Source organism: Bos indicus, chromosome 8 (assembly GCF_029378745.1).
Source record: "Bos indicus isolate NIAB-ARS_2022 breed Sahiwal x Tharparkar chromosome 8, NIAB-ARS_B.indTharparkar_mat_pri_1.0, whole genome shotgun sequence".
Taxonomy (NCBI): domain Eukaryota; kingdom Metazoa; phylum Chordata; class Mammalia; order Artiodactyla; family Bovidae; genus Bos; species Bos indicus.
Window position 1 is genome coordinate 46,916,866 of NC_091767.1, and position 13,677 is coordinate 46,930,542.

Sequence of the window (13,677 nt, forward strand, 5' to 3'; positions counted from 1 at the left end):
ATTTTTATTGCTAAGAGCTCATAAACAGAGGATGTTTTTGGAAACGTGTGTGTATGGGCATGTGCACGTGTGCATAGCAAGAACAACTGTGGCCTGTAGGTATACGGATTACTCCAGCACATTTCTCAGCCAGTGTTTCCTGGAGAATCAAACTCTAATGTTCTGCAGTATTGATTGTATATAACAGATCATTTCCTCTCCTAAGATTACAGGATGGTACATGTTATATACCACCCTTGAGAGAACTGAGAAGAGAATCACTCAAATAATATTCTATATTTTGCAGTTCAAATGAGGAATCTGTGTTTAGAAGGGCGAATGGTGTCTGAAAGGTCTACATATCAAGTGATCTTCATGATTGGTAATTACATTGGTATCTATACATAGAAGGGAAATCTGCACAGAAATGGATTTTCGATACTTAGTATGTCATTCATTAATCTACGGTACACCACTTTGTCTGGCTGCTTGGTGATGTCTGGTTCCAAGGCTTCTGTGGATCACAATAAACTGTGGAAAATTCTGAAAGAGATGGGAATACCAGACCACCTGACCTGCCTCTTGAGAAATCTGTATGCAGGTCAGGAAGCAACAGTTAGAACTGGACATGGAACAACAGACTGGTTCCAAATAGGAAAAGGAGTATGTCAAGGCTGTATATTGTCACCCTGCTTATTTAACTTATATGCAGAGTACATCATGAGAAACACTGGACTGGAAGAAACACAAGCTGGAATCAAGATTGCTGGGAGAAATATCAATAACCTCAGATATGCAGATGACACCACCCTTATGGCAGAAAGTGAAGAGGAACTAAAAAGCCTCTTGATGAAAGTGAAAGTGGAGAGTGAAAAAGTTGGCTTAAAGCTTAACATTCAGAAAATGAAGATCATGGCATCCGGTCCCATCACTTCATGGGAAATAGATGGGGAAACAGTGGAAACAGTGTCAGACTTTATTTTTCTGGGCTCCAAAATCACTGCAGATGGTGATTGCAGCCATGAAATTAAAAGACGCTTACTCCTTGGAAGGAAAGTTATGACCAACCTAGATAGCATATTCAAAAGCAGAGACATTACTTTGCCAACAAAGATTTGTCTAGTCAAGGCTATGGTTTTTCCTGTGGTCATGTATGGATGTGAGAGTTGGACTGTGAAGAAAGCTGAGCACCGAAGAATTGATGCTTTTGAACTGTGGTGTTGGAGAAGACTCTTGAGAGTCCCTTGGACTGCAAGGAGATCCAACCAGTCCATTCTGAAGGAGATCAGCCCTGGGATTTCTTTGGAGGGAATGATGCTAAAGCTGAAACTCCAGTACTTTGGCCACCTCATGCAAGAGTTGACTCATTGGAAAAGACTCTGATGCTGGGAGGAATTGGGGGCAGGAGGAGAAGGGGACGACAGAGGATGAGATAGCTGGATGGCATCACTGACTCAATGGACATGAGTCTGAGTGAACTCTGGGAGTTGGTGATGGACAGGGAGGCCTGGCGTGCTGTGATTCATGGGGTCGCAAAGAGTCGGACATGACTGAGCGACTGAACTGAACTGAACTGAACTGAAGGCGTCTGTGTACCTTGACTTTTCAACAAAGAGGGAATGTAACAGAAATTGCTCAAGGAGTTAATGAGGTGGAGGGTCTTTATATAGGACATCTGTAGGGCCATTATCATTGTCAGGAGAGAACTGATCTAGAGACACTGTGGCAGAATTGAACATTGTTCAGGAGCATCTGTTCTACTTGGATAGGCTTAAATCAATCATGTTGGAGTTGATATAGGGCACTGGCTGGAATTTTCCTAGTTATTTTTACGCATGTTCTGGTCTCACCTGGGAGTACCTGGTAGGAAGTCAGGAGATGGAACTTTAAGTTGTAGTTCCTCTAATTACTAATTTGTGACCCTGGGCAAGTCTTTCAACTTATTTGCCGGGGGCGTGTGTAATTTCCTCCATTCTGTCTCACTGCATCAAAAATTTGCAACAGTGGATCAGTGTTACAGCTTGGTTACTGCTCAGTTTTATTTGCCAGGCAAAGGAAAATACATCCTTGAGGCGTGAGGGCAGGTCAACCAAAAAAAATAGAGGGCTCTATTTTGGCTCCTCTTTTTATGTGTTTTTTTTCTCCTCCCCCTGAGCCTGCCCTATGTAAATTAGGCTAGCCAGGAGGGCTGTTTGTTTCACCTGAGGTTCTCACTCCCATCCTCGGACCTTCCTCTGTTCCATTTTCATGCTTCTCCCTCCTTTGTCTTTTATCCACCGGGATTTTGGACTCCTTTTTCCTATTCTAACTACCTAACATATTCATTCATTCATTCACACACTCAGAATTTCTCTAGGAAATGTATGTGGTAAGTAGTGGACTGGCTTAAAGAGACATATAATCTTGCATCTAAGTAATATCTGAAATAAATGTTCAAAATATATTTATCAAAATAAACTTTTTGGATGGTAGTTTCTCATCTGTAAGGTAGAGGACTTGACTATAAATTCTAAAGGCTTTCTATCTCTAAAGTTGAGTCTGAACAGTCTGTACTAAAAAATCCACTTGCCTTTCCCAAGTTAGTACACAATGATGACTTGCTATGTGTTTTGGCTACAAAAAAAGTAGTTTGCTCATATCTTGGGGGTCTCTTCCATTTTGTGGTGCTTTCCACAATGCAAGAGTTGTTTAGGTATCTGTGATTTCTTTCCTGAATAGAACTGAATTGAGCTAAATCAGGTTTTTGAGTCATCAATCACAAGCCTTCTGCAATCCCAGACCTTATTACCTGGTGAGGTGTGTATAACCTGCCCAGGCAATAACAGGGTAGGGGATGTATAGCCCACTGAATCACTCTTTCCCTCCTAATAGCACCATGATTATAATTTTTACAGGAAGAAAATTAGCACTCTTTTTATCACTTATTGCATGCCAGGCACTGTGATAGACACTTTTAAGTGGATTAATCCACTTCATGCTTATTTTAAAGACAAAACTATAGGGCCTCAGAGATGTAAAGTGTCTTGGCCAAATCTGCCCCGCTAAGCACACTGTTCCCTCTAAATCACATGTGGACCTTAATTTCCTTTACAGGACAGGAGACATTTAGAGGAAAGACAGAGGACCCAGGCTGATTTTAAATTTCTAAACGATATTATGGTTGGTTTTGCTGTTGGACATTTTTGTCAGTGACTCAGCCAGGCATTAAAATCCTTCTGATAGCTGATCATATTATTTCCAGACGAGGCCTCTAGAACTAGAGAGTAGACAGAGGTCAGGAAAGGCAGCAGCAGCAAAATGGGGTTTGTGCTTTGGAGAGAGAGAAACAAAAGCAGTGGCAGGGTTCTCTTAGGATCAGGCATGCGTTTCTGGGAGAGAAAAGAGCATACCGCAGAGCAGTGGGAAACGACCTCTGTGTCTGAGATAAAGAAATAAGGGGACTGAGAGAATGACATTAAAGAAAAAAAGAAAGGCACAGTGCATCCTTAAAATTACAGTGAAGCCTGAGCTAACAGGGCACTGGCTTGTTGTTTCCTATTCAGGCAGCTCAGCTGTAAGTCTAGGTATAAAGCAGGGTCACACTGAAACCCAGACACTGTTTCTCAGCTCTGCAATCCAAGCAAGAAACTAGCAAACCCAGAAATCCATCTGTAAAGAATGCCCAGATACTTTAGCTGCTTGACTCCCACTAAAATCCACAGGAAAACAAATGCATCATTTTACAGCACTTTGAAAATGTGTTCAACTAATGGGCTTCAGAGAGTTGCACCATCCACATTTCAGGCTTTCTGCTCAAATAGGTTCGCCTCCTTTTGCCTGTCCTGAGGGGGACTGTGTATCACTCAGACACAGGGCTTACTGGTTGTGGGAAAAGACCTTAAGTTTTGAAAGGGGTTCCTTGCTTTAGAAATCACCATGTATCAGTGGGGTGATTTTAAAATATATTTAGAAATTCTTTGAAAATCTTCCCTTAATATGGCTGGATGCAGTGACTCACTTTTAAGTATTAATAGAATCAAAAGGGATGGTGTGTAGCTTCCAAAACTAGGTCATAAGGGGCTTTCTCTTTGCTCTCTCTTGAATCACTTACTCTGGGGTGAGCCAGGTGCCATCAATAAGGCACCCTTCTGGATAGGTAGGTCGACATGGTGAGAACTCTCCCCAAAAGCCATGTGACTGAGTCATCTTGGAAGAAGGCACTCCAGCCCCATTCAAGCCTTCAGGTGATGTAGCACCAACTTACAACTTGACTGTGACCTTAAGAGAGACCCCAACTCAGAACTACCCAGGTAAGCTATTCAGAAATTTCTGATCTTCAGAAACTGTGAGACAAGGAATATGTCTTAAGCCATTAAGTTTTGAGGTACTTGTTATACAGTGATAGATAGCTAACATAATAGTGTATTGTTATTATCTTCTTTGAGATTTCAAAACATATTCTTTTCCCTCTATGCTGGATTCACTGATGCATCACAATTTCATGACTTCTAGCGACCCTGGGTCCTCGGAGTTGCCTAGCATTCCATCTCTGGGCTCCAATTAGTCCTGGTTCCTGTTCTCCACTGGGGCAATGACGACCATCCTCCACTCTCCTCATATGTCTGACCCCAAACACTGTGATATCCTCATTCAGCAGATCAACTGACTCCTGTGCTTACACACTTCCCAGTTGGTTGACTTTAAGCAGGTTATTTACTATCGGTGTGTCAGTGCCTTTGTTTGTAAATGGAGATTATTATGATTATAGGCCACCTCATTGGGGCATTTTTGGGGTTCAGTGAGATATAAAACTCATGAAACAATCCACATATGAACTCAAATAAATGACAGTTGCTCATATATGGAGAAGTAATATTGCATAATAAGTAAAGATATGATTGAGGATATTGGCTGGCCTAGGTTTACATCCCAGCTACACAATTTATTAGTTATGTAACACCGGACAAGTTACTTAATTTCATCATGTTTAGTTTCTCTCATTAGTAAAATGGGGATACTAAAAATAACTTTTGAGTGCCATTATGAGAATTAAATGACTGTCTGTGTAAAATGCTTAGATGGATGCTGATACTTATTAAGCTTTACAATAGTGTTGATATTATTATTTCTGTGATAAATGATAAACCTCCAACTAAACGTCAACATCCTACCATCAATTCTTTGCCTACATAGTTTTTCTTCTTCTCCTTTGGTTACCAGGGTACACATGGTTAATCTCCCCTTTAGCTCTCATCACCACAGGGCCACTCTGGGACTTATTTCATCAATTATCTCCTCACCATCCCTAACTCCATTTATACCATAAACATAAACAAACTCAAATCTTTCCCAGTTTTGAAGAAAAAAATCCCTCCAACTAAGGTTCTCTTTGGCTACTCATGTCCCTTCTCCTCATCTCAGCCAAACCTCTAAAAGGAGGTTTCTAATCACCATCTCTACTTTTTTCCCCTCCTCAACCTATTGAAATGTTGCTTGATCCTTCATTTGGCTTCTGAAACAGCTTTGATCAGTGATGCAAACGATGTCTGTCTTGATAAATTGAGTGAATGCTTCCAAGTCCTTATCTTCCTTAGTCCCTCAGTTATACTAGGCATTGCCCTTCACTCTATCCTTCTGAAGCACACTCTTCCCTTGATTTCCATAACACTCTCTGCTTTTGCTCCTCCCTCTTAGCCTTTCCTCTGGTCTCCATTTACAGGCTGCTTCTCTCTGCTCAACCATTAAATATTGGCTAACACCAGGATTTGGGATATCCTCAGGCCCTCCCTGCATCCTGTCCTGTATTGCAGTGACTTTAGTTGTCATCTCAGAGAAGGCACCCCATTCCAGTACTCTTGCCTGGAAAATCCCAGGGACAGGGGAGCCTGGTGGGCTGCCGTCTATGGGGTCACACAGAGTCGGACACGACCGAAGTGACTTAGCAGCAGCAGCAGCAGTTGTCATCTATATGCAGACACCTTCTGAAACTAAGTGGGTAACAAAATCTTTCTCACAGTCCTGCTGGACAATTTCACATAGATATTTCAAAGGAACTTTGAAACCAACATGTCCAAATCCAAATTCAACACTGCTTACTGAAACTGCATTGTCGTGCAATTGAATGGAGTCCCGAGCCTGAGTGTGGTCCAGGGTTAGCTAGCATTGGCTCCTTTATGACTGTACAGCATTGGTTGGGTCTCCTTGTCTCAATTTCTCCTCTCACATCCTCTGAATATATTTTATCTAACCTATCACAGAAGTCCAACAAATATCATGTAAGGACATTCTTGGGAGGTTTTCTGAGCTTACAATATGACGTTCACATTTGGCTTGCATTTGAAGTGAAAAATATACTGAGTTGAAAACTGTACTAGAATTATCCATCAATTGCATTATTAAACTCAATATTTCTTGGCTTAAACTATAAAAATGACATCAAAAGAACACTTTCCAATTAAAGGTAACAACTTTTAAAGGTTATAAAATCCTGAAAATAAATGTATAGTTTAGGGAAAATAGAAGATATCATTGAATTCAAGATAATTTAACAACCACATGAGATCATGTTTTGAAAAGCTACCCAAACACAATTTTCATCCTCAGGTTAAGATGAAAAGTGCTTTTTCTTGTAATTATGTCTAGATTTTTCATTTGGCATGTTTTATTAATTTAAATTTGGGAAAAGACAAATCATAAAGGCTTCCAAAACTGTTAAATTACCTGAAACAATTCTGGTCAGACTGTTTTCTAAAGCAAGAGGTTCAGTCTGAAATGAGTCACATGAAAATCACAATTCATTGAGTTCTTATAACGGCACTCAGAAGTTGTTGTTTTTAGTCTCACTATCATCCTTCCCATTTTACTGATGGTGAAACTAAACACAGTGTGATTAAGAAACTTGCCCAAAGTTACATAAGTACTAAGTTGTGTAGCTGGGATGTAAATCTAGGCCATTCAGTTCCCCAGATCATATTCTGACCAATTCACACTGGCAACACTTTCATAATCATAATTGCAGATTGAGAGTATTTTAGGGACAAAGAAAAGGGCTCTGGTCACTCTCATTGAGACTACTTTTTTTTTTCATTCTACTTTTGAGTTCAATCGACAGGCATAAATTACCAGCCAGTATCTCAACTAACAATAAAAACATAATATCATTAAATATTTTCTTACAGACCACCTGGCATACTACTAATTAACAGTATAGGCTTTGGAGACAGTGAATCTTGGCTCTAATCATTATTTAGTTTTCTTATGAAATAGAACATAGGTCAGAAGGTTAATATATATAATCACAGAGAGCTTGCTCAAATAAGAGCTCTCTCTCTCTCACACACACACAAATTAAAGTTACTATTATGATTATGCTCATGGAAGTTGTATAAAACAGAGAGAGCAAGTGATTTTTATAGTCAATTTAGAGGCAAAGAAATCAAGTTTCAGAGTTTCAGTGACATGTCAATGCCTCATCTTCATGCAGAATATCATGTTAATGGTTAATGACAAACAAGAAAACAATTTAATTCCTATATTTGATGAGTTTTTAATTAAGTTGAGGAGTAAGATAGTTGTGGGAGAATTGTAATCAGAGATATGACATTGTGGGTGAAGTCAGGAAAACTGTCTTGGTGGAAGGGAGGTTTGAGCTTCGTTTGAGGGCAGTATAGGATTCTGGGCCATGGAAGAAAGGAGCAGTACCAATAATATGGAAACTCACAGAGGTAGAATTAAACTTAAGAGCTGAATAATATTCATTTTAAGGTCTAACAGCAGGGCAAAAAATTGTTATCATATCAGTATTCACAGCATTATTCTTCATTAAAGTCTGTTGTTTTATTAATTGAAAAGATTTGGTTAAACAGAGTTGAAGGTATTCACATTTTAAAGAATTAAGGCGAGTTCTATCACTCAGACAAGAGGATCATGCATCTGATTCAAAGGGGTTAGAGAAGAGCCTGTTGGCCTCCACATTCCCTACCCAACATGTAGAGCTTTCACCATTCACCTCCCAATTTGAGCTACAATGTAAGAAAATAGTTTTTCATGCAGATGCTTGGGTAAAAAAATCCCTCACTATAGTTACTATAGTATGCTCAAGCTCTGTAATGAGTAGAGATGGAGTTGTGGTAAAGTTGTGAACCAGATAAGATTTATTATTATATATTTTCCCCATAATGTTTTGTTTTCCCAGAAGCCTGAATTTCATCATGGCCAATCATCTTCCTCAATATTTATTATCTACTATGCGTGTGGCTCTAATTTGAAGTCAGAATCCAAAGATACATGTCCTGTATCTTTCAAGTCTAGTTCAGAGATAAGACTTGAAGTAAGTGCTTTAGAATACCTACAAGCACTCCCTAGGGCAAATTAAACTTTCTTCTTTAGTTTTAGGACTAGTAGTTGCATTTATGGTGCCATTCCAAAGGTATATTCAAATTCTAAGATGAATAGCAATGCAACTGTGATGTCTACTACTTCTGTCAGTAACATAACTCTGGTAACAATTGAATTTTCAGCCTCTAAATGGCTCATCTGAGAGCCAGTCCCATAGAGATAAAATGATTTATATTTTCTGTCGGTTTAGATATAAATCTACTGTAATAAAATATTTGGCATTAGATTTGGAGCCTTTCTTTTATCCTTATATTTTTATTTATTTCAAGTAAATTTCCTAGATTTCCCTTGACATTTATTTTGTGCCACTTCAATCTTATTTTGGGATATAGATATACACTTGAGCAAAAATTTAACAATCCTGTTTTCAAATGATTGCATTTTGATAGAATTCTGAAATGGCCAGGAATTTTAATAATATGTTGGTTGTTTTCCTCTGCTACCTGATGTCTGATATCAAAAGGTTTCCTTTTTAATGTTTATTACACATGAGTTTGTTTATATAAAATGGAAGAAAAAAGATAGAAGGTATTGAATCGAGCCAGTTATGAAAATTATTGTAACTACTTAAAAAAGTTTACCAGACAACACTTCTATTTCAATGAAGTTTGGGCAGATTTTCACCAGTGACTACCAACATTTCATTCAAATACTTCTTTTATGATAGCCTGACACATATTAGAATGTCTCTTAAGCTCTGTCATAAATCCTGTACACCAGAAACAGCACTTTTGCTCCAAATAATTTACAGACACTATCACTGAAAAACAAACACTATTATATAAGAGCTTGAGGAAATCCTATGCATATTCTGGTTTCCCAGTTTGAGGGAAAATATGCCAGAATGGTTAAAATGCAATAGACCTTGGTCAAAGATTTACTAAAGGACAAAAATACAATTGTTATTCCTGTGCTTTCTACAACCTGCCAATTTTATTTCCTTTTCTCAATCTCTCTGCAAGTTCACTTGGATCTTGGTGAGCCATGACTTGCCTTTATTAGACCCCTGTAAGCGGGGACAATGAATGTGCACATTTTACTGAACTTATAAGTGGCTTTTTCTGCTCTCTGCACTGGGATTAAGACCAGTTTTTCACTGGGAAATCCAATAATGTGAGTAAGTCCTATTGGCCTAGGCACAAGTTCCTATAGGCATAGCACTGCTAAGAAATACAGGGAGAAAGAAAAGGAGAGTGACAAAGAGAAGAACGTGAGGAGGTAAAATCAAAGGAAAAAAGCTAGAATTGGAGGAAAATGAATTAGAGGTGATTTTTCTAACCCAGCAAGGCAAGTGAACACAATATAAGTACTGCCTTTTTGCAATCATATAGAATTATAAGACAAAATGACACAGAAAGGCAGTGCCAGCATTCTTTGAAAATGATTAAGCAACTGAGGTACATACATAGCTACTCTATCTTGAATAAAGAAATAATTAGCTTTCATTTATTCATAGTTCATCTGCATGAGAAAGTTCCAAAATGGTTTTCCCACCACAAAGCTGAATAATAACAACTCAGGTTTACAAGAGAGATGTGAATCTATGAACATTTAAAAATGACTTCTGAATCATCACAACATTTTAAATAGTTAATTCATTTGTTAATAAAATGAACAATTAGATGCTCTTGGTATTAGGGGACATTGTAGCATATTCTAATTCTTTAAGAACTGTTTTTGTTCTAGTTCACAATTGATATATACTTAAAAGTCAATGAGGAATCTAAGGCAAGAATTAACCAAAATATATTCCACAAAGACTAGTCTCAGATACTTTGAAAAAAAATTAGAATTATTTTCCAGTCAGTTCTGCCAACATAACAATCTGGGAATTGCTGCTTGAGAGATTTAATTTGTATGTGATATAAAACAGCAAGTACATTTTAGTTAAGAGAATACTACACTGACAAAATATCTTATTCCTTATTCTATATATTCTGGATAGATATGTGTTTCTACACATAATTTGGTAGCATAGATATGGACATTTCTTATTACTTAAAGGTTCTGAAGGATTCAAAGAGTATTTATTCACTGCTTCCATTTCATGATCTTCGACTTTTAAAGTCAAAGTTTTTGCATTGTATTTTAAAAACTGCATATATTTCACTGAAATAGGATGGTTTCACTATATTATAACACAATAGAAGAAGTGGTTTAGGACCAGTTACTTCTCAACCTCTTGGATTAAAAAAAATTTTTTTGGGGGGGAGGGCTCAAACAGACTTCATGTTACTTAGAAAAAACTGCTCAGCACGTTTATTATACTGTATTGCAGGTCTTTATTGGGAACGAAGGATTGTACTGATCTGATTTAGAGAAGCACTGATAAATAATTAATTGCTAAAATTATTGGGGACAAAGAAGTGAATAATGCCTGGCAATCTGTGTGCATAGTTTAACCCATACAAGTGGAATTTTGGAAAGTATTACATAAGGGGAAAATCTGGTTGTTGGTAGCAGAGAAAAACTCTAAAAGGGAGGTAAGGAATGACTTGTTTGTAAGTTTTAAACAAATAAAAATGAGACCCTGGAAGGCACAGAAATAAGATGATGATTCAGAAAAAAATAGGATCAAATTCTCTGTTCAGTGTGTGGTTCTAGACATCAGAATAGGAAAGAGAGGGTGATACTCTTCTGAGTTTGGTCAAGGGCTTCTGAGTAGTCCTGGAGTGGGGAATAAAGATCCCCAGGAGTGTGCCCACTCCTCACCCAAGCATTTAGCAAAGGAAAGGGAAGCCACAAGTTTGAATGGAAAGAATCTCCCTCTGTAGCCTCCTGTCTTAGGTGAAGGACACTCAAATAACAAAGAAGCTGGAGACCTGGGTGAAGAAAAGTCCCCATTTTATGTATTAGTCAATGAGCTCATTTTGTTAATTAATTTTAATATAACTGGGCCAAGAGTACTTGCAAAATTTGATTGATATTTTGATTGATTGATTTGATTGATACCCTACTGATTCAAAACAAGAGGGGAGTTAAGTTTTACTTAGGACTTTCCTGATTAATTTTATTTTACTCTTTTGATATCACCTCTATGAGAAGTAACATGGAGGAGAAGCTCCCAGAACTTACATCTCTTCCAATCAGGTCTTCCTGGTTTTCCACAATTCCCCAGGGGGCGATACCTATGGTACATATCTTTCCTCGAGACTTAGATGCATGGTCCTTCAAGGCATCGCCAACATGACGAATAACACCTAAGCAGAAAAAGAGAAGTGTCAATTTTTCCTTTCAAAGCATTGGTTTCCACTGATTTAAAAGGAAACTGTGGTAACTGTTTTTTCTAAGATTAAATGCATTGAATATAAAATTTTGACACATTTCTACAAAACTACACTCGTTCAGGAGAGAACATAAACTTGTAGCTCTAATGCTGGATATGCTTACTGGACTTACAGATGAACTCTAGCAATGAATTCCTTATTTTATCTCTAATGAAAAAAAAAGAATACAGTGTCTATGAAAAGGAAAATACTTTATACTTAGAGAATCTTTTTCTTATAAGCACAATGATGTATTAACATAACTAAGAACTAACAGCATGACTATATGCTATAAAAAGCATCATTTATAATATATTAAATCTGTACCAAAGTTTGTATATGAATTAGGGTCATCAAATAAAGTAACTGCTTGCTGCTGCTGCTGCTAAGTCACTTCTTGCTTAGCTTGGATTTTGTTAATCTTGATTTCACCTTCTTATATACAGAGACATAATGTGGAGACTCTGCTTATAAAGAAAAGGTTGACATAGTCTGTGGAAAATTTATGTTAAAAATACATGAATACATCTTTGTAGACATCATTCTAATTATTTTCCTCTCTATCCAAATGGCCTTCCCATCACCACAACCTTCCTCACCATAGTTAAGAGTGAGAAAATTCAGTTTACAAGATGGTAGGAAACGTACCTTTTACTTTTTAATAAACTATTTGGAGAAGATGTAATTTCTAATCTTTTAACTTCCCTCTCAATGACCATTTTTATAGAAGTTATAAAATATATTTTCTAAGAAAAGATGTTTCCACTTATTCTTTAAGGAAAACACCACCCATTCTTCAAGGAAAGCTCATACCTAGTGCCATCTCCTATATGAAAGCTAAGTTGGGTTTGATTTCTTCTCCATCTGAACAGGGTTGCAGTTGGGGTATTTTGAATAGTTCAGTATGTCACTGAACATATTCTTCTGTGGTTCATAATCACAGGTGAGAAAGAATGTCTCTGCTCAGAGTAAACTCACTGAGGAGAAGGTTGGAGATGAGTGTCTTACTCTCTGCAGGTGCTTCAGGTGCCAGCACAGAGTGAGGGCCCAGGAACTGGTCACTGAACTGACTAAGCACACAAAGCACACCAGGCAGTTTAACCACAGGAGACAACAGACATGTGTGAACAGCTCAATTCTGCAATATTTATTACATCAAACAGAAAGAGCTGCCTTTAAAAAAATCAAACAACAGGGTAGTGTAAATAGCCACTAATCCATGTTCAGTTGTGCTGGGAATGTTGAGAAGAGCATCAATTTCACTTACTTGCCCATCTACGGGTCTTCTAAAAGAGAGTATTGATAAAGAAAAACAAATACAAGAGCAAAGCTATCAACATTAGTGTTAAATTTTTTTCCTATTTATGTGCAAAACTCCTTTGGGGTCCAGTCCTGGACAAGAAAGCTAACCTTATGGTACCCCTCCTTCCATCTGCCACAACTCTATTATCACCTCTTACTCAAGCTGAGTGTGCCACCATTAGAGCCTCACTTTGAGTCCTGGACTGAACACTATGCCTGGAGAGAGGTAGAGGTGAACTCTTTGGTTTACAATATTTATGCTGTAAATTCTCCTTTTGATATTAGATGCTTTTCACAAAAGAAGAAAAACAATATACAATGTCCCAAGTTCCTGCAAACAGAAGATAAGTATTTCTTTCCTTTTCTTTTTTTTTTTTTTGAGGGGCGGGTGGGAGGCTGTGCTGTGCTGCCCTACTTACTGGAATCTTAGTTCCCTGACCAGAGATCAAACCTGGGCCCCTGATAGTGAGAGCGCTGAGTCCTAACCACCAGACACTAGGGAATTCCCTAGTAAGAATTTCTTTTAGAAACTTTTGAGTTGCTCTCCATAGGAGCTGCAGGTTATGTCAGGAAAGCAAAAGACTGAATAATCATAGGCAAATGATGCCTGTTAAACTGTGAGTGGAAGTTGGAGCTTAAAACCTGAACAGCCAAGAAAGAAAACGGTTCTGTAGATGTTTGATCACCATAAAATAAACAGCTGGCTGGGCAGGTCATTCTAAGATCATGTCAGTTTACAGACTGAGTCAGGGTT

The 13,677-nt window shown here is 38.0% G+C and overlaps 1 protein-coding gene across 7 annotated transcripts in view; it reads right to left on the reverse strand.

Annotated features, from left to right (window-relative positions):
- Positions 1–13,677, reverse strand: part of TRPM3 (transient receptor potential cation channel subfamily M member 3) — a 612,207-nt gene that overhangs the window by 267,403 nt on the left and 331,127 nt on the right. For all 7 annotated transcript variants that reach the window (XM_070794649.1, XM_070794646.1, XM_070794648.1 and 4 more), the window contains exon 5: positions 11,431–11,555. In XM_070794649.1, coding sequence (XP_070650750.1) covers positions 11,431–11,555 — 125 coding nt within the window. The remainder of the gene's footprint in view (positions 1–11,430; positions 11,556–13,677) is intronic.